At 39.9% G+C, this 27,500-nt stretch overlaps 2 protein-coding genes across 5 annotated transcripts in view; one reads left to right on the top strand and one right to left on the bottom strand.

Annotated features, from left to right (window-relative positions):
* Nucleotides 1-5,831, bottom strand: part of LOC137995831 (membrane progestin receptor gamma-A-like) — a 6,830-nt gene extending 999 nt beyond the window's left edge. Inside the window, exons 1-3 of one of the 4 annotated variants that reach the window (XM_068841307.1) lie at nt 4,979-5,293; nt 4,742-4,799; nt 1-3,949 (exon numbers count right to left, since the gene is read on the bottom strand). The exon at nt 1-3,949 is cut by the window's left edge and continues 999 nt beyond it. In XM_068841307.1, coding sequence (XP_068697408.1) covers nt 2,873-3,913 — 1,041 coding nt within the window. In that variant the 5' untranslated portion in view covers nt 3,914-3,949; nt 4,742-4,799; nt 4,979-5,293 and the 3' untranslated portion in view covers nt 1-2,872. The other 3 variants (XM_068841304.1, XM_068841306.1, XM_068841305.1) reach the window with 3 other exon arrangements.
* A 5,692-nt stretch (nt 5,832-11,523) lies between these two features.
* Nucleotides 11,524-14,194, top strand: LOC137995828 (membrane progestin receptor delta-like). Its single transcript, XM_068841303.1, has one exon. It carries the CDS (start codon nt 11,784-11,786, stop codon nt 12,912-12,914), a length of 1,131 nt encoding a protein of 376 aa, XP_068697404.1. The 5' UTR covers nt 11,524-11,783; the 3' UTR covers nt 12,915-14,194.
* Nucleotides 14,195-27,500: the final 13,306 nt, after the last annotated feature.

The raw sequence follows: 27,500 nt of genomic DNA, 5'->3' as shown, positions 1-27,500 counted from the left end.
AAATTGGTGGCGTAAGGTAGACAATATCTCTATGAGAAAACATAAATCTCAGCCAGTACTCGATGACAGCTTCCTCGAGGGTTTGAACAACTTTTTCGGAAATTTGTGTTGTAACAGCGAGTATGTTGAGCCGGCCATGGTTCAGATCGATCCTGGCAGTGCGACCACGCCCACACTGGACGAATATCAAGTTATGCTGGCTTTGTCCAAGATCAAGAAATCAGCTGCGGGGCCCGATGGGATACCCCACTGGGTGTGGAAAGATAACGCTCAACAGCTAGCACCAGTGATAACTGCGGTATGGAATCTTTCGCTTAGGAGACATACTTGGCCCCTGGCATGGAAACAAGCTAATGTAAATCCACTTCTTAAGTTAGACACGCCCATAGAGTACCAAGACTTTAGGGGCATAAATGTTACACCCATGATCGCGAGATGTTTCGAGAGGACAGGCTACCAAGCCTTCAGTAAACCTGTGTTCGTGGCCAATCTTCACCCAACTCAGTTTCCGTACCGTGATGGTTGCAGCTCTACTGACGTCCTAATTAGGATGCAGTACAACTGCCTAAAAGCTCTTGATGACCCGGACACTGTTACAGTTAGACTCTTTGCAATGGATTTTTGAAGGCTTTTGATAACGTAGATCATTTCCTCCTAAGCGAAAAACTCAAAGCTCTGAATATGAACCCATATTTAACAAACTGGTATCTTAGTTTTCTGAAAGGACGAAACCAACGCCTTGTATTTAGAGGGAAAGCATTTAATTGGCTTGATGTAATAAGGGTACCTGTCTGGGCAGTGTCAGTAGGCCGTATTTATTTAACCTTTTATAAACGATCTTTGTATTAATAATAGTTGCATGACACACTTAATTAAGTATGCCGATGATACGACTATACAGGTCAATGTCAGTAAATTTCAACCTGATGAGTCACGTGACACTGTAAATCAGTATTTCGAATGATCTGATGACAATTGTATGCCATGTAACTTAAAGAAATGCAAAGAGTTATGCCTTCAGATAAAATGTAAGACCAATTGAAGTAACGCCAAGATAGATCATATTACACAAGTAAATTCCCTTAAGATTTTAGGAGTAACCTTTCAGAGTAACTGTAGGTTCACAGAGCACGTACGCAGCAAGTTGGAAGAAGCAAACAGGTGCCTGTTTGTAATTAGAAGTCTCAGGAAAGAGGGATACAATCAGGCAGATATAGACCATCTATTCATTTGCTTCTATTGTACTGCCTAAAATTATTTATGGTCTCAGCGTTTATGCAGCCTCAAGCCCCGAGCTCACTACAGTCCAGAATTTTCTCCGTAGGTGTTACAAGGGCAAGTACATTTCATATGCAATAGATGATAATAAATTGATAGATAAGTCTGACAGGAGCATTTTTAAGAAGATAAAGAAAATTGTAACCATCCTTTATATGCAATTATGCCTAAGATTAACAGAAAAAAAACAAGGCGAAAGAAAGAGAAAAAAAAAAAAAAAAAGATTAAAAGACTTCACTGAGGTTAAGGAACCCTACCAGCCTTTTACCAAGAATTCACACGGAACGCTTTAAGGCTTCTTATATCAATAGATTGTATTTTAAGTATAAACTCTTCTTGTAGATAATAGATAGATAATAGATTTTAATGAAGTTTAATATAATTTGAAGGGCATTGTGTATTTATAAATTTATTATATTATAGTTTTTAATGTATTTATTCTACAATGTTATTGGTATGCATTTTTTACCGATATTATTTTTTATAATAATATAATAATAAAGACATGAATTAAGTGAAGGGATTATTAATCACACGTTCCCAGGTTCCAGTTCTGCGAGTCCAGACATTGGGTTTGGCTTTTAAAAGAAATATGTTCATTTCCTATGATCCCTATGAAGCTTTCAGTGTCCAAAATGAACGATAATACTTCACTTGGAAAAAATTGACAATTAAGAATAATCAGACCATTTTCGACGGCTGGACGGTGAACAAATAACCTGTTTGAAATATTACAGCGGGAGGTTTCGTGGGCTCGGGTATCGGAAGTTGTCCTGCGAAATGAGACAAGGCTCTTCTCCGGTCAAAAAGTAAGAAGATGACGGGAATTCTATAGTTACCTTTAATGTGGTTACTTCGTAAACTAGAAAAAATACAAATGCTCTTCTGATCTCTTCCTTCTGAAAACAAATATCGACAATGTCGGTCCATGTCGGTAGTCGGTTAATATTTTTTCTGTCGGTAGTCGGTAATTTTTTTCTCATTTTGTCGGTAGTCGGTAGTATTTGTCGCCCTTTGTCGCTAGTCGATTAACCCCATTGAGACCCTCTTAAGAAATTCGCTTATGACACTTCATTTTTGCTCTGATAGGCAAAAACACATTAAAAAAAAAAGACTACTGACACTTTCTGATATCTATTTTATATCACTCTACTTGTTTATTTATTTTAAAGTGTCACGCATCTCCTGCAAAAAGTTTTGGTTATTAAAAACACATCAGTGTCATCTGAAGTTCAAGTGAAGTGGTCCATCGAGTGGGCACCGTCACACTCTGTTTTAAAGGTTTTTGGCCATACGTCTCACAAGTCATTCGGTCGGCATAATAAAATCAGAAAAGGAATCGCTGGATACTATCCCCATGTAACTTGATGAGGGTGATTCCTTATTCCTTGACAATGTCAGTGAATCCCTCCCAGGGGGGTGGGGGGAGTCCTTGTTCAATTGTTCCCTTTAAAAATTTGCTTGTGTTCCTTTGTTCTCGAAATCAGTCATCTGAGCGATTGAGTTGCTTCCTTCTTGCTTTTCCAGTACTCTCGCATTCAGACAAGCAATAAGGTAACTTCGTCAGGTTCGTATTCCGCTTTCTCATTGTTAGCTAATGATCCTTCTTTCTTTTAGAATCGCTGTTCCTCAGCTTCTTTGAAAACCACAAAGCAATTGCCGCGTTTATTATAATCACCACTATAGATGCACCCACTGTGTTAGCGAGCGACACCTCGGCGGTTGTTTCCTGCAGTATATTTTCGCGCTTTTCCCACTCTTTCTTCTCCCTGATGTCAAATTCAACGATTTTGAAAGCAAATTCTGTTCCCAGGGCAACAAAAATGTGTAAAAAGTGATGACTGTTTCCAATCAGATCAAATCTACCGGGAAGAAGACGTTCTGGAAGCCGAGTACTGTACATGAAACCCGCGAGCACGGTGCAACAAACATGACGGAAAAAGTTGTTGAGAGAAACATTGTGGCAGGCAGAAAAGGCAGTGCAATATGTGCTACTTGCGTGACAACTACACGACGTCACGCCAGCTATAAATGGCAATAAGCTGTTGATCCACGCGGCGAGCACTGGAAGAACACGGAGGAAGGCACTGAATTTGTTAACTGAAGCACCTGTCTGGCAACAACCGTATGTTGTGAAAAACGAAAACAATGCCGCTAGGCATAGATACAAACGCGGTGACTGAAAAATGACCCAGCTAGTGTTTACTGGTCGGAGATAGAAAAACATGGCCTGACTGGAAGTAAATGTGTACACGCTGATGGATGCGTAGTCAAAGAAGAAACAAGTTTTGTAACCATTTTCTGACATACAACATAAAAGATGCGCTATTGAACTAGTGGAATACAGAGTCAAAGTTCCAATAGCAGAAGAGAAGAGAGGCCAGTTAAGGGGGTGTAAGAGGGGGTTACCATGGGAATGAATGGCCATTGAATAGCGGATTATAAAAAAGCACGTGGTTAGGATGTGACTCCACACATTGAAGCTCTCATTGTTGATGTAAAACAAACTTTTGAAGCATTGCCAAGGTGAACTGTAGGCTCTTCTGTATCCCGACCTGATGAAAGGCTCTCGAAGACCCTTTGGAACTTCGCACTCTTTGAAGAGGAGCTTTTTCTCGTTACCAGAAACTGCCATTTTGTCATAATTTTACGTGTTCATTGTAATCACAACCTAGAAAACAGATAGAGAAATTTCACTGAGAGAAACGGATACAGTTAGCTCTCCAAATATTAAGGCTGGTTTACACGGTACGATTTGTCGGCACGATTTATCGGCCCGACGGCGTCGGAGCGCAAATCTTGCCTGTATTTTGGCACATGATGAACGACCGATTCATGGAAATAAAAATCAGTCCGATTCAAAAAATCTGTTGCAGTTAAACAGATTTTTTTAAGTCGGGCCGACATTGCGAGAGAAACCGTCATGTCAATCCAAATACTAAAAGGAGAACGGGAAGGTCTTTTAAGGAAAAACTACATGTTTTTTACACGGTACGATTTATCGGCCCGACAGAACCAGCCGACAAATCGTACCGTGTACACCGGCGTTTACAAAGAACTTAAAAAAATACCTGAGTACTTAACATAAACATTTACAGGAACTGAGTGGATAGCGGATTACGCAATGCAAGAGGGGAAACAGAGAAAATAATCCAATCATTTTAATTCGTCGACTTTGTATTTACAACTAATGTTATTGACAAAATTAGGCGAAATAATGGAACTATCAAATCTGTTGGAGTATATGAAGAACAGCTTAAAGAGGAAAATTTAACTTTCTCACAGTCCCACCCAAATTAAAAAAATTCACGGCAAAAACTGCGAAATTTAAGTGATTAAATCATCATCGCAGATATAGAACATAGCATTCGTTAGGTCTGTGGATGCACTATGAAAGAAACACGTGGTTTGATTCGTTCGGTAAAGAAGTTAAATAACACTTTTTCGGTTATAAATTTGTCACCTGTGTTGTTTTCCACTAATGTCTTTAACACTTTATGGTGTAACCTTCGAGATGTTCTCTTCAGTTGATTTCCCCATTGCCACCGCATTTTTTAAAAAAATAAAATAATAACATGGGAGGAATCTTTTCACAACTTTCATTGCTGGAAAGCCGGTAGAATTCACAAGACTGCTCCAACGCTCAGGTGTTTATCGACAGCTGAATTTGACGGTGATTTTCAATGCACCGATTACATACCGGGAAGAAGATTCGATCCTCTTGGAAATATGAAGTGATTCAGCCGGTAGGGAAACAACCACTGCCCACTGTGGGTAAAATCTTACTGAATTTGTAATTTTGTGAGAGTGAGTTCGATGCTCCTCTTGAAAGATGAATCTCCACGGTAATAATTGATAACTTCAAAGCGAGTAGTTGTTTTCAAAATATGCAAAATAAGATCTTGAATGCCAAAAAGTGCTGGTTAATTAATGAAAACCCAGCTTTTTTCAACGTTGAAACCCTGTTATCAGTATGATTGAAATCCACTGAGGATTTGTGGTTAATGGGGCTACAACCAGCAAAGAACAATATGATTTGACCAGAGTTCTTGACAACATAATATTCGGTCAAAACATACATCGACTTTATATTAAAGCAATCCGGTACCACGGTCAATAATAACCGAGATGTTGCTAGCATAACACGATCAGTGAGTTACCTGAAAAACAACTCAATTTTTGGCATGTTAAAAAGTTCGCTTTTTGTCAGCGCTTCGGTACGAAATCAACATTTACCTACCTAAAATAATTATTATTTCCATCTCTCCAAGTGTTTTTTTAGTAAACGTAGCATAAAATAGTTTTGAATTTTGTCGTAACGTTGCTTTGTTACCAACAGATTTTTTACAAATTCAAGAACCCATGGACAAAAGGAAGAATGAGCTAAACATATCACCTTATTTTAAGATGTACTTTAAATTACAGGAAGTAACGTCTAGCTGTAGCCGCAACTTACCAGGGAAAACCCATCGCATCTTGTCGGCAACTGATCATGGTGTTCAACAAGATAATAGTGTATGCGTCTATGCCTTCATATCATCAATAACTTAATGAGAACAAATAACCAGTCAAGGCTTTCTTTGTGGTCAAAACATAATTGTTATGCAAAATGCTCGGGGCGAACTGGCAGTTTAATTTGCAATTGCAGGTAAGAGGTAGCTGGAGGGGTTCCAGTTTTGGTTATTCGAGTGACCTGTACTTGCAGATCCATTTGTTTTTAATACTCCGAAGAAGGCTGAATTCCCCTTCAATTTTTCACTCTAACTGGCCTCAACAAGAACCGAGTATCCAAATTAACTTGCACATGTGAGTTTTACTATTAAATTGTCCTTGTATCAAAAGAGTGCAACCAACTTTTCGTAAACACTTAATTAGATTTTTCGAGCCGTAAAAGCCCTGGAAAAACTATCGAACAAAGTTGGATCCAACATCCAACATTGTTGGATGTGAATGTTGAGATAGAGGCAAAACAGTTTCCAACATTGCTAGACGAAACAAGGTACCGGTGCAAGTTGGCGCTATAACACGCAAACGAAAAGCGCTTGCAGCGTTTATGGTTCTCCAGCTGTTAGGGGACCCAAATGACCGTGTCAAGCGAGGGAAACAGTTACTAGGGAATGCTTAAACTTGAGAACTAGCCGAAAAAAGAATGTTCCAAACTGTAATACAATCATTGCTGCAGGATACGCCTGCATTTAAGGAGATGATGCGAATGAGCCCGGATCAGTTCAAAGAAATTTTGAACGCAATTGAACTGGACTTATGCAAACAGAGCACCAAAATGGGCGGTGAACCGATTGTTCCCGCTGAAAGGCTAGTTTTGACGCTCAGATTTCTGACTACTGGTGAGAGTTTTCGATCCCTTCATTTTCAAATTAGGATCACCAGACCTGCAGTATCTTATATTGTGACGGAAGTGTGTGAAGCAATAACCAAAAGGATGGGACTTTCTTACTTAAAAGTGCCTTCGTCTGAGCAGGAATGGCTACAGATTGCAAAACAGTTTGAAGAGAAATGGAACTTTCCCAACTGCTTGGGACGGGAAACATATTACCCTCCAACCTCCTCCAAACTCGGGGTCTCATTAATATAACTATAAACACACGCACTCCATTTTCCTATTGGCTATTGCTGGTTTTGATTTTGAAGCTCTCTGTGTAGATGTGGGAACTAATGGCTGTGTATCAGATGGTGGCATATGGAATAAGTGTTGAAGGAAACAAGTTGCGAATTCCACCAAGTACGCCACTACCACAAGGGATTCACTCTTTACCATATGTCATTGTGGGAGATGATGCATTTGCATTAAAGAAGTTCTTAATGAAGCCCTTTCCCAGAAAAACTTGAGTGTGGATAAGAGAATTTATGACTACAGGTAAGGCGTTCTCAACCTGCTTTATCATAACAGTGGGTGGGAAGAGAGGGGGCCAGAGATGCAGTTGGAAAGTGGTGGATCTAGCTGAAGGAAGGAAGCTTTCCAAGGCATGGCTTTTGCCAAGATTTAATGACTGCCTATGGCCCTCAAGGTGTGATCTTTCTCTAAAAATGCTTTATCAATTTTTAACATCCCATTGCATTTCCTGTAAGCAGACAACTATGAGCCCAGGCATAGGGGACAGCCAATAGGGTCTGCCTGTGGGATAAGTTAAGGGTTTTGTATACAAGTTGCCTGGATCACAAATTTCTGATGACTGTTGTTTAACGTTTTCAATGCTGCCATCATAGTAATAAGGTTTTAAATAAACTTCCCTTGTTCTTTATCTGCAAAGGCTGTTTTAATATCAACATTAAAAAGTGTGACCTTATATTGAGCTGTTAACAACATGTGTCTAAAAGGAGATGTGCACATAGATGTTTAAGGTGAAAAAGTGTATTAATTTATTTTTTGCCTCACCAGCAAGGTTGTCTCAGAAACATTTCAGGCATTGTAGAACATTTATAGCTGTGTGAACTCTGACAGGCACTGAACTGACTAGCAGCCCATCAGATTCCTTTAACTTTTGGGTACCCCTCACTTTGTAAGCTAATATTGCTCAAGTTGGCCTCCCCCCCCCCTCCCCCCCATCAAATTCGACCCGCCCTCTTCAATGAAAACAAGTAATCCCAGAATATCGGCTTTCCATGTAAACAATACTTTCTCACTATCAGTTCAACAAACTTAGTTCCATATTTGCACACAACTGTTTTCTTAGTCCCGCCACTAAACTTGCAGGCTCTCCAGAGCAAGGAGATTACCTGAAAATCTGTTTGGAATCCTGATCAACAGATGGCATTCACTAAAGAATGTTTTGCTTCTAACTCCTGCCTCAGTTGAGTTCCTGGTAATGGCAGCCCTTAGACTACACAATTTCCTGAAGAAGGGGCCATCAAGAAACATATACTGCCGTCCAGATCTTGTTGATTATGAGGATCCCAGAACTGGTACGGTGTACCCTAGACAATGGCGTCATGATGGGGTACTGCAAACGATGCTCCTGCTTCTAACTCCCTCAACAGGACATAATGCTAGTACTGAAGCAAAAGAGATCAGGAATACTTTCAAAGAATACTTTTTCAACGAAGGAGCTGTCAGCTGGCAATGGGACATTTGTATGTGAATAAGTCTAGACATATTCCAGAGAAATCTGTAGCTTCATGTTAATATTATTTTGTACCCAATAATTGAACTAATCATTCCTGTAAATCTAAAAATGCATTCAAAGGCCATGGACTGCCTTAAAAACATCTTTACAAAAGCATAATGGCTGCTTCAAATGCATTACTTTTAAATATAATGTTCAAAATTATTTAGCAGTTGGGTTGAAAATTACTGTAAATTACAATTGACTTGGCGAATTACTATTAACCGCCAGATGGTTTCTCTATGATTTTCCACATCACAAACATGGACAAACGAATGGCAACAAATTTTGAAACCAATAACACAACGGAGATCTAAAGAAAGTAGCTTGAAATGTTCTTTCGGTTCAACAAAATCTACTTGGCCTACCTAGCCGGGGGGTAGGCCATGCAGATAAAATACATTTAATGTAATTTATCTGCATGGCCTACCTGTAGCCAGTAAAGGTGAAAGAACACAAATGACTCAAGCAAAAAAGCTGATGTCTTAACTTGATCTACAGTAGTTTTTAAAGGGCACTGATTAAAAACCTCATTTAAAAACAGTCATTTACTATTCTCATGGCTTGTCATGCGGAAATAGATTCCCTGTCCATTCTCATTCTCTGCATAAGCCGCATCTCTCATTTCTTCCAGCACAGCACGGATTAGTGTATTTGAACACAACACTAACATCATTAAATTTTGGCTTTTTTATTCACTGTATATGAATTCTTTAAATTTTTGAAATTCACTTGACGGCAAGACATACATGTATTTTGGGTTTTGAAAAAACATTAAAATAGCACGACATAGCCCCCTTTAAGGCTCCTTTGCAACCTGTGCAGCTGCATACAGCATATTTCATCTGTATTGACCAAAAAAACCTTTTGCGGATGTCGTCTTGTCACACTTGAAATGTAGTTAACAAACCACCCTGCTTACCCCAACTACTGGACTGCTGCCTCAAAAATGCGTGTGCTGGATCCTTGATCACCACCTTTGACATGGACAGGGAAACAGAAATTGCTGCCGAAAAAGTCGACTTAAAGCTGACTTTTTCTCCAACCTGAACTTCCTTTTGATACAAGTAATCTGGAAGTGTCCCAGCCCTTGCCATGATGATTTCCTGGCGCACACTTTTCTGTCGCATAGACCCATGCGCACTTGTCCCGAGTCCTGCATCCTTGAAATTTCGTCTGTCGTGACCTTGATCGCTGGAGGTAGTGGTATTGACGGACTCGGGGAGTCAGCACCATGACCCACAGCTTTTGTGATAATAAGCAGACCATGAAGTCGCAGCTGTGCATTTTAAGGATTCTTTTGCTGTGCTTCCAAAGTCGCGCGCATATCGGAAAGCTCTGGAGACTTGATTTTTGTGATGAGCGACTGAAGGCAGCAACTCAGTAGATCGATGTTGTCATATTTCAGCGGATCTAGATTTTGCCTCATATGTCAGTCCAATTACCATTTGAGTAGCTTCCTGCCTGACTCTACCGTCTTCGCTGCCTAGCTTCCTTCGAGGCCATTTAAAGAAAGTAGCACGGGGCAGTTCAGTTCCCTGGTAGATGTTACATTCTTCTCTAGAACCTGTAAGTACCTGCTCCACTCTAAAGATCGCACCTGAAGGGTCTCAAGAGTCGTACGCCTAGTGCTTTTCATGAAAGGAAAATGCAGAAAAAGAACCTCCTATACTCTTATTTAAAGGCCGAATTCTGTAGTTTTCTTAAGGGTTGGGAACATCTTGATACAGTTCGTTTGGGTGCCGTCACAAACATATACTACCTTGTTGAATTCTGAGTAGATGCCAGAGAGCTGAAAAAGCTGCTGCAAGTCCATCATTATCCCTAGCAAAATTTTTCCTTACGGAGAAAACTGCTTCTAACGCTTTCATTTTGATAATAAATTGTAACGCAGTTTATTATATGTCAGAGGTTTCAGACGAGGTTGGCGAAGTTGACGGTGTAGTCAACGAACGCAAAGTGGTTGAAAGAGATCGGCCCTTTGATCTCAAGGTTACTTCTTACCCGCGCCACTTGTTATTCCGAGAAGAAAAACAACAGAAAATCGCGTGCGTGGTTTCTGGGGATCGTTTTAGGGTCTTCCAGCCGAAATTTTCACTCTCCAAGCAAATTAAAGCTCTTCAACTCACTTGAGGTTACTTACTATCCCGCATATAACTATCCTATCCCGTATCCCGCCTAGGAAAACGGGGCATATCCTGGTCTCGCCGTCCTATCTTCGGCCCACATCCCGCTTTTAATTTTTTTCATATCCCACATCCCGTCTCGATTTTAAGCGCCATCCCGCATCCCGCCAAACCTATGTTGGACCCAACATCGACGGCATTCCCGTCCCACCCAAAGTCAGGGAAAAGCGCCCTGGGGACGAGGTTGTGTTGGACCCTCAACTGAACTCTTTTAAAAAACGTTCCACTTTGTGGTAACTTCTTCTTTCGGAATCTCCATCGCCTAGTATTTCCTGGAGGGGTTTCCTTCGCTTGTCGCGATCAAGATAAAGAGGGCTAAATGTGTCCCAGAGACATGGGCGCTTCTTTTCCTTTCTGTTTTTTTTTTCCTTTTTGTCTGCAGCTGGCTCTTCATCAATTGCAACAACTTTGTTTTGCAAATGACGCGGGTTATTAAAATAGCGATTCATGATTGGCTAGCAGGGCGAACGTGACCTGCTTCAGGATTCTTCAGGATACCACTTTGTTGGAAGAGTGGCAAAACACTCTAACGTTAATTTTTTCGTCGACCAGAATTGTTGGGCGAAATGTTTGATCAAAAGCAAACTCTATCCAACATTTGATCGAGCAAAAATTGTTGGACAAACATCATCCAACATAGGCGGCCAAACGGTCGAACAATGGATGTTGGATCGAGCAAAGTCCAACTTAGTTCGATAGTTTGGCCAGGGCTTACCTAAGACGTGACAACTACAGTTTTCGAAAATCGGTTAGCCGTTTTTCCGTTAATGTGTTGCCTCAATTGATATTGTTTGACCAAAAACATCACGATTTTAAAAACCAGAAAAATGTATAAGAATTTTCGGACCAGCCCATAACCGGAAAAACATCGCGGACAGAAGACATTATTTATATTGAAATGATTTAGCACAAAAAACGTTCATTTATATTCGCCCATTAATTTTATTGCTTTCGTCCATGGAGTATCGCTTGACTTTCTCCCTCGTCGAACAAAGATATTTTACTTTTATGTCTTATGTCTTATGTTTTACGTCCTATGTTGCCGTTTAATTTTCTGTCCTATCAAATTGAGGTTCCAAGGTCCACTCATCTCCGGTCATGCTTGATAAAGTTAAATATTGGCATTCCAACAATACGCTTGCAATATTGTTTTGAAGTTTGAGCGCAAAGCAGGCAAAAAACATTGATCTACTTCACAATGCCATCGCAGTCAAAGTCCTCGACTACTGCTCAAGGAAAATCGAATAAGATTGGAAATAACAATTTCCAAATCTCAAAGTCAAATGATCAAGGCAGTGGCATGAACAACAACAATGGCAAACTGGATCAGCTTTTCAACCGGGATGAAGTTCCACCGGGTCTGCAAGAGCCGTACATCTTCACTGGTTACAGGAAACCTAACATTACCTTTAAAGAAAGCTTCCAGTTAATTTTTCACATCAACAACGAGACCTTCAATATTTGGAGCCACGTTTTGGCAACGCTGTATTTTATTGTGCGATATACGCTTGTTCTGCTTGAATTGGGTAAACCTGATTCCCCACAGCGAGATTTCTACTATCCAATGTTGTCTTCTGCTATCGGAACTTGCACTGTTTTTGGGATGAGTTCCATTGCTCATATTTTTAACTCCAAATCGGAACACATGCACAGTGTTTTCTACTTTTTCGATTACGCTGGAATTAGCATATATACGTACACTTCTGGTCAAGTGATGTTTTTCTATAACCGACCAATTAACACTGGATGGAGAATCTTCGAATCCCCGCTGCTTTACACAGCAATCGGTGCTTTTCTATCGTTCCTTTCAACTTTCTTAAGCTGCTTGGTCAAATTCGCTTTTAAAAGTCACAAAACATACGGGGCAATAGCACGAGTTGTGGCAGTTTTCGCAGGCTGGATCAACACAATTCTGTCTCTCGTAGTTGGCATTACAATTTGCAGTTGTCACGCTGTCACGACATGCCAGTCCTTCCTCTCGTGCAACGAAATAATGATTTCCCACTTTGTGCGCCATTGTTTCTACGCCATCGCAGGTGGGATTATCTATGCGAGTCGGCTGCCCGAGCGCTTGCTTCCTGGGAAATTCGACATGATAGGAAACAGCCATCATTTTCTGCATATTTTCGCTGCTTTGTCAACCGAATACGCGTTTAAAATACTTGGAGATGCCTTGCAAAGTCGTCGATGTCTCGAAAACGAACGCTTGACGCACTCCTTGGTTGGAATAACAGTTTTGCACACGATCCTTCCAACTTTGATAGTTTTTGTTGGAAATTTTGCAATCTCTTTCTGGTTTGCAAGACTCCTTTACAAAAAAATTAAATAGTGTGGTAGTTATAACAACAGCAACTTTGGTCATCATCGAAAAAATAGGTACCCAATGGGTACATGTGGCTGCTGAATGATGAATATTGGAATACATAGTTGTACAGAGGTCCCATCATGCATGATTTATAAGTCAAATGGTCAATGAGTCATTGAGTCATGAGTCATGGGTCATTAGTCAATGAGACTCACAGTCAATATAGCAGTAATTTATTGATTAAGCCTTTAAAGCCCTCTTTTCAGTGATTAGGCCTCAGCACTCTCTGAAATTTTAGCTTTCATTTTATGGGTTAGGGTAACTGAACTAACTCATTAACTCATTGACGCATTGATCCATTGACTCATAAATACTTGATACTCATTTGCACAAAGCAAACACCATAATTTAAATTGCGTTTCGTAAAAACTGTAAATTTACTAATAATTTCTCTTTGAAATCAACAATGCAAAGACCTCATTTGTAGGTACTTCCGAACTTATATTAAACATTTTTTGTTTGTATATTTCAACATGTCTTTGTAACTCTTTTCATGATATTAATAAATGTCACACAAACGTCTAACACCAAGGAAGTACCGGAATTCTTGAATGTAGTTTAATACATTTATCTTGCAAGTGTTCTGAAAAATGATCTTCAGGTCAACAATCGAGTAGAAAATACTGTATATAAACACATGATCTAGGACGTTTTGTGAAATAGTTGGACTGTGAACCAGGCAATAAAACTTCGGAACTGTAGAGACAAAGATTGTTTGTTCTTAAACCTGTTCAAGAAGTCGTTGATGTTAAAGTTTATTGTTCCTTTTGCTTATGTCCAGGTTTGACCCTAATTAGATGCACGCCCAATTTTGACATCCGACACAAAGTGTCCCTTTAAGTCTAAGCATTTGCTACCTATTTTCAACAATAAAATAAGGGTAAAGGTTAGGGTTATTTTTAGCTTTGGGTAAATGCAGCAGTTAATCTTCACTTAAAGAGAAGCATTTGGGGGACACTTTGTGACATAAATTGTCTGTATTCTGAGACAAGTTGGCTAGAAGAGCAAGGGGACACTTCGTGACGCTTATTGAAATCCGCGTGCATCTAATTAGGGTCAAACCTGGACATATGTGTCCTTTTGGGTAAAAAACAGAACAGCTGTCCTGACAATGTTAAGTTCACCTTAGCGTTTGAAGAAAAGGAAGAAATTCCATTGTTAGATGGCAGAAAAAAGGAATCTAAAGATATAATCTCAATAGAGATGTAGATTTGGCTGTGAAAAAAAATAAAATTCCAAGACTTGTATGTAGTAGCATAAGAAGATGAGGTTGTGATAGATTTGGGCTCGCGTCAGAATGTGACCGTTTTGGACGAAATGATGGAACTAGATCGGATCCTCGTCTCACAGATACGGTAATGCCGCTCCTTGTTATTTTTCTTTCATTACAAAAACTCAGCAGCTCATCAAGGTGGCATGTACTAAAACCCGAAACACCGAAACGAAACCATCGGAACGAAACCACCGAAACCACCGGAATCGCCGAAACCATCGAAACACCGGAATGAAACCACCGGAACCATCGAAACACCCGAACGAAACCACCGGAACCATCGAAACACCGAAACAGGTATCGAAACAGCCAAAATGACCATGCAGATCGCGAGATTTTCTGAAATTCTTTCACTCGTGATGTAGTTTCACTGTAAGGAAAATTAGTCGTTTTGTTGAAAGTTGTTCCCTTCTGCACAAGCACACAACAGACTTGGTAAATTCAGTCTCCACCATTAACTATCTCTTCGAAATGCAAGTACATTTCAATAATACAATAATTTACAAATGCGTTAACATTCTTTTATCATAACTTTGCCGACACCTCGTATTTTTGTTTGTTGCCTTGGTCTTTGCACTGTTCCAACCTCGTTTTCACTTGTACGCCGTGTGCGCATCATTGCTTGACATAGTTAATAAAGGAAAAATAATGAAATTAAAGAATCTTCTGGTGTGCTTCGGGAATCTGCAAAGATTGTGAATAAAGAGCAACTGAATCAGGAAACTTGAAGGAAACCATTCGAGAAATTATTATAACCGACAATCAGCCCGGAGGTCAAATTTTATACCGCAATCGAGTCAGTTTCGATTGTTTTGTTCAAGTTCTTTATAGCTGTTTCGTGTGTTCCGGTGGTTTCGTTTCGATGGTTTCGGTGGATTCGTTCCGGTGTTTCGATGGTTTCGGCGGTTCCGGTGGTTTCGGTGGTTTCGTTCCGATGGTTTCGTTTCGGTGTTTCGGGTTTTAGTACATGCCCATCAAGGGGAACATCTGTTTGTCTCCCATGCTTGGCCTTGGTCAGTCAACCCTTTTCCGAGTAGACTTAGTTTACTTGATTTGAACAAATTACCAAATGCCTCGATAGTGGTGAATATTTTGCAGTAAGACTCTTCTTAGACCTTAGTAAAGCTTTTGATACTGTGAATCATTCCATTCTTTTATCTAAATTGTCCCACTACAGAATCGTGGGCCCTGAAAATTTGTGGCTTATGTCTTATCTTCAGAAAAAGAATACAAAAACATTTTGTGAATAATTTGTGTCTTTTCAGATATCCAAGCAATTAAGTTGGGGGGTACTGAAAGGACCTTTTCTTGGCCCAATTCTTTTTTTTTGATCTGTATTAGTGATTTTACCAGAGCTACCTCCTACTTTTCCACATGCCTTCTTGCTGATGGCACTTCACTCACTGCATGTGGTAAAGATCTTGATAGTCTGATACTTGATATTAATACTGAACGTCCCAAGATATATGACTGACTTTGTGCAAATAGATCAACATTACATGTAAATCTGAGTTAAAACGATTATATTCCAGCCTTTAAGGCAGAAATTAACTCTTAAACCTTCATCTTCCTTTAATCTTGGCCAGTCAACCTCTTAACTACTTCTTTCACGTCAAATACCTTGGACTAATTATTGATTATCATCTTTCTTAGCATGATCACATAGAGTATACTTGGTCCAATATAAGTAAAAACATAAACATTATGATAATAGTAAAGAAATTCCTATCTAAAGAAACTCTAATTAATATCTATCGATCACTCTTTCATATATCCTTATCTGACGTATGGTTCCATACTGTGTGGTAACAATTATTATAGTCCCATTTATGATGTAGTTAAACTCCAGAATAGGGTAATATTAATTAGGATAATTCCTGATGTACCTATTATGGATATTACCCCACACTATATCAATTTAGGCATTTTGAAATTTTCAGACATTGTAAAAATTCATACATGTCTCCATGTGTTTCCAAACCCTCTAATTTTACAATACCTCTTCTCTATCTGAACAACATACCGGTAGTTATACTACTCATAATGTCTCTTCAGAACAACTGTATCTTCCCTCTTATAGAACAAACATTAGAAAATTTTCTCCCACTATGATTGGAGGATACTTTTGGAACGTTCTTCCCCTTTTTATTCGCTCTGGGCCTACAAAAAAACTATTCAAGAATACTTTTTTCAAAAATTACTTATCTCAATACTAAATGCTAGATTGATTTAGTCGCTTTATCTACTTATACTTAAATATATTGCTTTTGTATATATTATGTACAGTATAGGTGTTTTGACTAGTTGTGTTTATTTGCTTATTGTATGTCTTCTTGTGTTAGCATTTCTTCTCTTTAACCACTTAATTAAGAATTCCATACATTTTTCCAATTACCTGGGCAAAGTATTAGTTCACTATTTTTGCCCTTTTCTATTACTCACATCTTATTTGTAAATTTGTTTAGTTTGTGGAGAATAAATTACGTTTACAATTACTGAGTAGATTTATTTATAGAACCAAGGCCGTAGAAGACTAGCTAGCGGAGGGGCAAGGGGGGCAGTTGCCCCCCCCCCCCCACCCCCCCCCAAAAATATATATTTTGGAAAAAAAATTCTTTTTGTGAAGTATTGAGCAGAAAACCTTAAATTTGCTGAAATTAACTTGTTAGTTTGAAATTTTTCACAACCGATCGCTTGTCGTTATGAGACAGGGGAGAAGGGGGCAGCAATATTCGAATACAATACGTCATTTTCACTTTTTGGTATAAATACCCTGGAATAAGTAGGAATTGGTATACAAGGTAGTCTCCCCAGACCTATAGCGGGTATAATGATAAAGTGTTGTGGTCGCCATTTAAGCATCTGAAGGGATGTTCCTTATTCATCGTGGGACGGATTACATACCGGAACCTGAGGTGATTTAGCAAATGAAACAAAACTAGCGGAAGTGAACGAACCTGGCTTCGTTTTAACTGAGTTCCCTGAGTAAGTATTTATATCGTCGATTCTAAGCCATAATTAACTTTGAAGTACGAAAACTTTTAGTAGAAAATCGAATTGGAGAAATCCTAGACTTACCCTGGTAGGATTAACGCTTACTTTTGATTAGCATTTAATACCTCTGCATTCATTTCAAAATGTTCTGAAAAAGCATTTTTTCAGACCTCGCTTTATTGCCCCCCAGTCAAAAATCTCTAGCTACGGCCTTGAGAACGTCTCCCTTGGGAGATTCGGCACGCCCACATACTTTGTAAAGGCCAATCAAAACAGGGGTGTCTTGAAAACGAAGACAACTAAGACCCTAAGACCCAAGACTTGGAAATAAAGAAAAGTAACCCAAAACCCTCAATTTGGCTACCCCTAGGCCTAAAAACCAACTTTAGGCATAGTTAGGCCTAGGGTTAGCCAAATTGAGGGTTTTTTGGGTTACTTTCTTCGTAGCACAGATCTACCTTAGGCGGGAAATGACGTCATTAATATCCTCACTAGTGATCCTCACTAGTTAGGATATGGAAAATACGCCATTCGGATCCCGGATGCAGTTTCGTATGAATTTTATAAGTGTTGTATTTTCCAGTAAAACACTCCTGTCTATAAAGTAGATAAGGTAAGACCTTCCGAGTAAGAGACCCAACACGCCGGAGCTTATCCCTGGTTTCCATAGCATGACTAGGTGTATTTCTACTCCCCCCTGGATGGCATGCTAGTCCATCGCAGGGTTACCCCCAGCATTTCGCCGGTACCCATTTATACACCTGGGTGTAGAGATGCACACTGGGAGTAAAGTGTCTTGCCCAAGAACACAACACAATGTCTGCAGCCAGGACCCCAACCCGGACCACTCGATCCGGAGTCGAGCACACCAACCACGAGGCCACAGCGTCTCCCACTGTCTATATAATAAGAAAGACTATTTTGGGGGCTGAGACTGAACGTTAAGGTATTATTATTATTATTATTATTATTATTATTATTATTATATAGTGTTTTACTGGAAAATACACCACTCATAAAATTCACACGAAACTGCATGCGGGAACCGAATGGCGTCAGAGTGGTGTCTAAAGTAGCCTTCCACGCACACACTCTTAGGCGGCCTTCGTCACGCGTTCCTTCCCCACGAGCGTCTGCTGAAACGAGCCACACATTCCTTTCCCTTTGTTAAGAAACTGTCATCTGCAAATCATGTGCGGGCTACTGAGGAACGAATCAGCGCTGTATAGATCTTCCCTGGGAGAGTCAATGCGTCAACTTCTTCTTTGGATGAATCATGAAAGGGACGAAACCTTTTCAAAATATTTCTCAGCTCAGAAACATTAAATTTTGTGTCCACTACCAATGAGATACCTACAACAGTGTAGATACAGGGGCCTATAGGTCAGGAAAGACCTCATACGCCGATTTATTGAAGGAACACTGATAAGTACTGCTCATAATTCCTCGTCATACACACAGACATGTGTCTCCAGAGACAAACCAATTATGAGTAAATTAGTACGACACTGCCGGAAAACCCAAAAACACTTTGTGGAAAAAAAAAAAACGGAACGTATACCCTCACCAACTGCGGTGCCACTAACTCCGGGGGCTAAGTTACGATATTATGGAAACCAACGATACACACGTAAGTCAAACGTAATTAAACTTAGGAGCTGAATCGTTGCTGAACTAGAGTAGTTTTCAAATCGTAACGGCCTACTTTATATATCTGTCAGTCACACCCATAATACCTCTCACACGTCACCAATACTATTTTTGTTTCCCCGGTGGGTTATGCATTTGAACAATCGCAAGTCAAAATGTAAGTGCTTAGCAAGAGTATGGTGTCGTTTCATCTACTAGTAAAATTGTGAGCCGTGGAAATATATAAATACTAATACAAAATTAATATTAAAGTACTGCGATTGTATTTGAACTGTTGAACTGGGTAGTTGATTTGAAATGCGCGAGAACCATCACCTTCAAGCGCAGCAGTGAACGCAACTAGGACAGTAGCGAAAAGAAAGCTTGAGAAAAATCATTACCTTTAAACTTGAAATTTTCAGGCTGCTTTTGGTCTTTAAAATTGATTTAATGTTTCTGTGTTGCGAACGGATCGTTCCTACTCAGTGTTTCTTCGATTTGAAAAAGCAAACCTTAATCAGTTCAATCGAAGGACTAGAGGAAAATAAATGGGACTATTCAAACGAAACGACTCCACTGAAATAGCGCGGAAAGAAATGTAAATATGATTTCAATCCCTTGGAAGCGGACGCCACAAATAGGTTTAAATCGAATCGCACGGGAGCGAAATGTTTCAACCATACGAATTATACCGTACTCATTCTGTGAAGAGCCGCAAAGATCTAAGTCAAACGGCATGAAATTTATACGTTTGATTCTTTGATAAGAATTTAAGTCAGCGATTTAATATGCCTAACACAAGAAGCTCATCTTCTTGCAGTTTTCTCAAAGTTTTCTCAGGGTCTAAAGTGCACTTCCAGAATTTGGAAGTCTGTTGTGATTGGTCTACGTAAATTCCGGTTCGTTTCAGCAGACGCTCAGAATCCCCAAGAGTGCAAGGAAAGGTTACGTTTTTGCAAACGTTTTTCTTGTAGCATTTATATTTCAAAAGACTTAACTATTAGAGGGAGATGTGAAATGCTAGTTTTCTACCCATAGAAAAACTAGCACTTCAAGGTTTAAGGTTACTGGGTAGAAAACTAGCACTTCACGACACCCTCTAATAGTTAAGTCTGTTGAATCCCTAAGAGTGTCTACGTGGGAGGCTATGTCTATATTGATGACGTCATTTCCCGCCTTTGCATGGTTGTTTGTGCAAACAGTCAGTGAAAAATGGCGAGCGATCGATTCGTGAAGTTCTCTGAAGATGACGGAAAACCCTTCTCTGAGAAACAAGAAAACTCACACGAAGAAAAAAATTCATAAAAATTAAAATTATTCAAGGAATTCCTCGAAAGTGAAGAAGAAATACGAAAATTGAAGAAATTCCTGCCGCCCAACTGCACGAATTTGCGATCAAGTTTGTGCTCGGTGAGAACGAAAAATGGTGAGTAAAAAACTCATCAGTGTATGTAATAAAAAGAAAAGTACACGTTAGCTCGAAGATATGAATTTTGTGTTACAGTAGTTAATCTCTAGATTTCTATACGGCCACGTCTTACATGTATAATATATGTTTCATAATTGGTTCAACCGTAACACTAAGAATGCGCCGCATTGTTTACTGTAATGTGGCTCTACGCGATTAAATCCGTTCCAGCAGAACGAAAACAATGAATTTCACGTGCAAATTGCTTCCTACCCTGTTCTCGGCTTCGCTTGAACCCGCCAATTCTGTGGCTTTTTAGAAGGTAAATCACGTGATCACAGGAGTTATGGGTACTGCCATAATTAATTTGATTAATTATATTTATATTTCTTGTTATTTCCTTGGCAGAAAAAATTCTTCTTCCTACTGACCTGACCTGACCTGTGACCTGTGTTTCAGCCCCGCCGAATTTCATGGCGCAAAAGACCGTTGCTCAGCTCTCACGATTTTCAGCGCGTTGATCAAAGTGGCGATATGTGCAGTACCAGAGTAAGTTCTTTAAAGGTAAAGTCTCTGTTAAGAGCCTAGAAAGACCCATCAGGCCGGCGCTTATCTCCGGTTTCTGTGGCATGAAGCGACTAGGAGTATTTCTACTCCCCCCTGGCCATGGATGGGATGCTAGTCCATCACAAGGCCGTTACCCCTAGCATTTTCGCCGGTACCCATTTATACACCTGGGTGAAAAGAGGCACCGTGAGAGTAAAGTGTCTTGCCCAAGAACACAACACAATGCCCCCGGCCAGGACCCGAACCGGGAATCGAGCGCTAGCTCTAACCATGAGGCCACCGCGGGTCCCACCGGGTACCTAGTAGTAACAGAGTGACTGGATGTCATTCGAAAAATGGCAGAAGCTCTCATTCGCGTCCACAACGCTGGATTCGCCCATAATGACATCAAGGGAAACAATGTTGTTCTAAACAATCCAAGAAAAGGCAAGTACAATCCTATTTTTATTGACTTCGGTAAGAGCTTGCCAGTGACTGGTCTCAAAGAACCTAAGGTTTTCTCAACAGAGCAGCAGAAAAGATACAGGGAAGAGTATCCGCACATTGCGAGCGCAAAGTTTTCATTTTCTGAAAAAAGCTGGAGGTAAGGTGTTATTTCTTTGTAATTTTAAGTATTCGAAACTACATTTAGGCCCTGTTTATATGGTCTCAGGTGGGCGAGATATTTTTTCACTCATTTGTTTAAAAAATTCTATCAACCGTTTACATGAGCAGGGCGAGACAACTCGGGTGGGCGAGACAACTCGGCAAGTAGGGTAACCCTGGCTGGCGAGACCGGCAGGTACAAAGCACAGGTCACAGGTCACAGGTCACAGGTCATTGTTTTACCAATACAGAAAGTACCTAAACACGGTCAGTTTAAAATTCAGAGTGCAGACCAGGGGTAAAATGCAGACTGAGGTTATAATGTAACTGTTGAAAAAGCCCAACCCCTTTAGAAATGTTAAAAATTAAGCCTAAATATTGTTTTAGACCTAATTAGGCCTAGGGTTAGCATTTCTAAGGGGCGTGGGCTTTTTCAACAGTTGTTAAGTTAAGACAGTTGTTAAGATGACTCTTAAAATAAATGCATAATTAAGTAGGGGCAACTTCGTCTCGGTCACGCAATTCTCATATAAACGCTCGATAAAGTTGTCTCGGGTAGGAGGGTTGTCTCGGGTACCCGAGACCATTTAAACAGGGCCTTAGAACTACCAAGAGTTTGTAAGGAATGTTTGATTGCTTGGGCCACTTTGAACAACTCCAATCCCTCCTCTCTTGATGAGATAGTTAATCAGATTGGAATAATACGCTCATTTGTGTGGATGGAAAAACTGAAGGACTCTGCAAAGTCGGGGATTTATATGAATTGGTCTGTGTTAAGCTGCATATAACAGAATGGCAACTAACTTTATTAGATCTTCTCTATCTCAAGCGTCTGTATTATTTATTCTCTTCCACCCGAATGGAAAAAGCTTATGGCTACGAATAAAAGATTGGTATACTTCTAAAAACGATACCTTACAAAGGGGTCGAGTATTCAGAAGTGGAATCATAACCTCAAAGAAGAATTATCACTTCTTTCATAGTTTCAAAGCTATCTAAGCCAACCACAGCGAAAAAAAAAACAGAAGAACAATATGCCCCCGATGAATCTCCATCCTTCAACGGTGAAACAAGGTGAAGTCGTGCGAATTCCAATACAAGGTTTTTGCATAGAATTCTACCATTTAATGATTTTTTCTTAAGATTGGGAAGAGTGAATCTCCTCTCTGTATATTTTCTGCCATACAATTATAGAGAAAAACATGCCTCATTTGTTTTTTCACAGCTCTGTGGTACAACATTTCTGGGCTTCAATACAACCCGTTTTCTGAAACTACGCAATTTCCGAGGCTGATATCCGTTCTTGGTATTACTCGACCACTTAAAGACTCGCTTCTGTTTAATCACCTCATATTGCTCTCGAAACAATACAGCTGCAGCTGTAAACTCAAAAAATGTTTTACCAACACGTGCAATATTTTTGGTAAAAGTGAAGGCAGTTTATGAAATGGAGCATCGGATAGCTAAAGAGGAAAACAAGCTCTCTTTCCATTATTAAAAAAAAAATGGGATAAGCTCCTTACACAGGAACATCATCTCGATATCCCATAATTTCGTTTTTTCTATCTGACCCTTCTAAGTTTACGACGTAAGTATGCGAGTATCCAGTACCTTGTGAGGTCTGCTTGTTTAATTTTTTTACCCACTGCTCGCTCTGTCTGTGTATGCAACCGGTCAAATAAAATTAAGGAAAAGATTTGAACACGTAAGTAATTTTATTAGGGATTGGAAGACTGCGCGTGTGTGTTTGAGGGTATAGTTTTGTATTGTTATGGAAATAGTGTAAGTATCGAATTGGAAGTAGTGCTATAGCGCTAGTATCGTAATGAAAGTATTTTAAGTAGTGTAAGTATCATAATATTATTGTAAGTATCGGATCGTAAACAGTGTAAGCATTGTAATGTAAGCAGCGCTGTTTTGTCGTAAGGCAAGAAAGCTTCGCCTATATGGCACAGCTCATTTTCACAAAGGCCAAGCTGGGTCCTCTGCCCGATGAAATTAAGGGAGCTTTAGACTCTGATCCAGACAGGAAGCCAACCTTAATATAAACAAAATCCATGCACTTCTTTGAACTACAGTATATTTTTTATTTTAAATTCTAGCCCGTCTCACGCCGTAGGGTGTAATGGAAATGGGAAAACGCAGGAAGCGCGACTGTGGCAAAAACCGTGGAGTTGCGGAAAGGAGACCTAAAGCGTGAAATTTTGTTATTTTCACATTCCTACTCTCTGAGAGCACAGAACAGGCCATTTAATAGTAAAACGAATTCAGTCGTTGGAAATGTTTATGGAGGTTTTATAGTTTTACATTCCTTTTACCAAAGTGGCATGAAAAATTTATATAAAAATCGGAAAACTAGTAGGTAGTCGGTCGTTTAGATACGAAGAACTATATAGTGAGTCTTTGACTGCTGTAAACGTTATTTCTACTTTTGTTTTACAAGAAGGGAACGTGTTTCTTTGGACAATAAATGGAATATGAAATTTTGTTGGCTTTGGCGAGATTTATAACGAGCAGCACTGGTTACCGAAAGATCTGTCCGTTTCGTTTCTGTTGGATACAAAAGGCCAGAGCATGATTGAAAGGTACGCCCATGCTTCATAACCATGCTGTAATGACTGTGGGCAGAGCTCCAAGAAAATAGGAATTAGAGAAAATGTTGGCCGGTATCGTGGCTGTAATTAGCTACGGAAGCTAATTAAAGACACCACACGAAGTCTTGTGCTAATTACTAGTGCACTGAATAACGTTAAAAGCTTCGAGTCGAGTCTGAGGTAATTTACCAATAACCAAGTTGGCGTTGACAATTATCAAAAACTGAGGACATCTGTCAGTCTTTTCATTATAAAATTGATTCGCCTCTATAAAATCATTCAGCCCAAACTCTATATATCGAAGGAAAGGTTACGTTTTTTACAAACGTTGGCCGTGTGGCACTTTATATTTCAACAGAATTAACCGACTAGAGTGTAATGAGAAGTGCTAGTTTGTACCCCATATGAACCATGCGAGCGTTAGCCCTACTAATGGAAATGGGCCCATACAGGGACAGAGAAAAACTCTGAAAAGGGTGGGAAGTGAACCCACGACCTTCGGGTTAGATCACCGCTGCTCTACCAACTGAGCTACAAGGTCAGATGGGAGCATAACGTGGGAAATGAAGATGAGTTGAAGTCACGGCAATGAACATGCATGTACAAGTACAAGGAAGGGTTACGTTTTTTATAAACGTTGGCCGTGAAGCACTTTATATTTCAACAGTTTTAACTGACTAGAGTGTAATGAGAAGTGCTAGTTTTGTACCCCATATGAACCATGTGAGCGTTAGCCCTAAGTTGGGCTATAACGAAACACTGAGAAATCCACCATGGCTGCAAAAATGTCTCTCATATTCGTGACTATGATACTCTGTCTATCGCTTCTGATCAACTTCCCTGGACGCTGTTTTGGTGAACAACTCAAAGCAACGCAACGCAGCGCAAACTCAGCTAAATATGTATATACATGTCATGCACAAAACGTCAGGTTGGAGAATTTTTTCCCTAAGTCGAGCATCATGCGTAAAGAATCTTTTAATCTACCAGTTCCTAAAACTTAGTGTTGCTCAGTGATGTCTCGAGATATGTGCAGTTTGCACTCAAATGCAAGAATTGGGAACTTTGTGAAAAATAGCAAAAATCGCAGAACACTGAAATACAAGAAAACTCTAGTCCCCGACAAGAGTCTCCATTTCAACGCTTTTTGTGAAAATTATGAATTTTCCATAAAACCGCAGAACACTGAAAAGCAAGAGAAGACTAGTCCCTGAAAAGAGTCGACGATTTTTGTGAAAATTGCGAATTTTGCGAAAAATAGCAAAACTCGAAGAACGCTGAAAAGCAAGAAAACACTAGTACGTCCCCGAGAAGAGTCGCGATTTTAACGCTTTTTGCGAAAATTGGGAATTTTACAATGACTGTAAAATTTTCGCGCACTCATTGCCTAATTTTTATTGTCAATAAGCGGACAGATACATAAATTTATAACTTATAACTTATAACTTTAAATTCTAGCCTGTCTTATGCCGTAGGGTGTAATGGAAATGGGAAAACGCAGGACTGAAGCGCGACCGTGGTAAAACCGGGGAGTTGCGGAAAGGAGACCTAAAGCGTGAAATTTTGTTATTTTCACATTCCTACTCTCTGAGAGAACAGAACAGGCCATTTAATAGTAAAACGAATTCAGTCGTTGGAAATGTTTATGGAGGTTTTATAGTTTTACATTCCTTTTACCAAAGTGACATGAAAAATTTATATAAAAATCGGAAAACTAGTAGATAGTCGGCCGTTTAGACACGAAGAACTATACAGTGAGTCTTTGACTGCTGTAAACGTTATTTCTACTGCTGTTTTACAAGAAGGGAACGTGTTTCTTTCGACATTAAATGGAATATGAAATTTTGTTGACTTTGGCGAAATTTATAAGGAGCAGCACTGGTTACCGAAAGATCTGCCCGTTTCGTTTCCGTTGGATACAAATGGCCAGAGCATGATTGTTGAATGGTAATTTTTCAGAGTTGAGGCTTGCACAAAGTAACAATTAGATATGAAAACCCACCTTATCATTAGGGAAAACAATTTCACTTGCATTTTCTGTGTTTTATTGTCACTAGTGAGACTTAAATATAGCTGCCTTCAGGCCCTATTTCTGCCATTTCGTTGGAAATTAATTTGAGCAGAAACATTCATGCATACACTTACTCTTATAATAATAGACAACACGCCCGGAGGCCGGAGGGGGAAGAGGGGGGGGGGGGGGGGGGGGGGTTAAATACCATAAATAAGTTAATGGGGATGTGCCGCTGGATGGGGTCGCATTTTCACCAGTGGATTGATAACAGGGTTTGTGCGCGACAAACCCGACTGTTTTTCGTATTTTGACAATGAAAAAGCTATTGCGAGAACCATCGCGTTATAGGCGTTGAGTGCAGAAGACTGGTGGCGCTGCGCTTATGTTTTCAGAGAATGATGTTTTCACTTCCGTTGACAGATTAATGCCGTTTCCTGTCAAGACGCAGGACATAATTTTTACCCTGCGGTCTTTAGGGCTTCGTTACGCGTTCCTTCCTCACGAGCTCGTTTGAGGCTCTTTTCAGGATCTTTCAGCAGACACTCGTGGGGAGGAAGCCCTAAGAGTGTGGGAGGCTACTGGTCATATAGCTATGTTCAGTTAAACATGTGTTGTCACTTTCAGACAACTGCAATTTAAACGACAAGTATACACTCAAACATTTCACAGAGTGTCTGCGTGGGTGGCTATATGAGCAGAAGACTTCGTCGCTGAACAATGGAACGCTATTATAATACGCCCATGCTTCATAACCATGTTGTAATGACTGTGGGCGGAGCTCCAAGAAAATATATAGGAATTCGAGAAAATGCTGGCCGGTATCGTGGCTGTAATTAGTTACGAACGCTAGCATTGCTGTTTTAAAGACACCACACGAAGTCTTGTGCTAATCAATTAATAACGTTAAAAGCTTTGAGTCTGAGGTAATTTACCAATCACCAAGTTGGTGTTGACAATTATCAAAAACTGAGGAAATGTGTCCGTCTTTATTATGATATTGCTTCGCCTCTATAAAAGCATGGAGGCCAAACCCTATATATTGACGTTGGGCTATCAAGAAACTCTGAGAAATCCACCATGGCTGCAAAAATGTCCCTCATATTCGTGACTATGATACTCTGTCAATCGCTTCTGATCAACTTCCCTGGACGCTGTTCTGGTGTCAAAATCAGATCCAAGTGGAGGTGTATATTCGGATTTTGCAGAAAATACAAGGTTAGAGAAGTTCTTCCTTAAGTCGAGCATCATGCTAAAGAATGTTAAATCTACCAGTTCCTAAAACGTAGTGTTGCTCAGTGATGGAGATATGTCCAGGTTTGCACGCAAATGCGAAAATTGCGAATTTTGCGAAAAATCGCAGAACACTGAAATACAAGGGAACATTAGTCCCCGACAAGAGTCGCGATTTTAACGCTTTTTGCGAAAATTGTGAATTTTGCGAAAAGTCGCAAAAATCGCAGAACGCTGAAAAGCAAGAAAAAATTAG

This window comes from Montipora foliosa, chromosome 3, assembly GCF_036669935.1.
Source record: "Montipora foliosa isolate CH-2021 chromosome 3, ASM3666993v2, whole genome shotgun sequence".
Classification (NCBI taxonomy): Eukaryota; Metazoa; Cnidaria; class Anthozoa; order Scleractinia; family Acroporidae; genus Montipora; species Montipora foliosa.
Note: the sequence above shows the minus strand (reverse complement) of the source record. Positions and strands in the feature narration are given on the sequence as shown.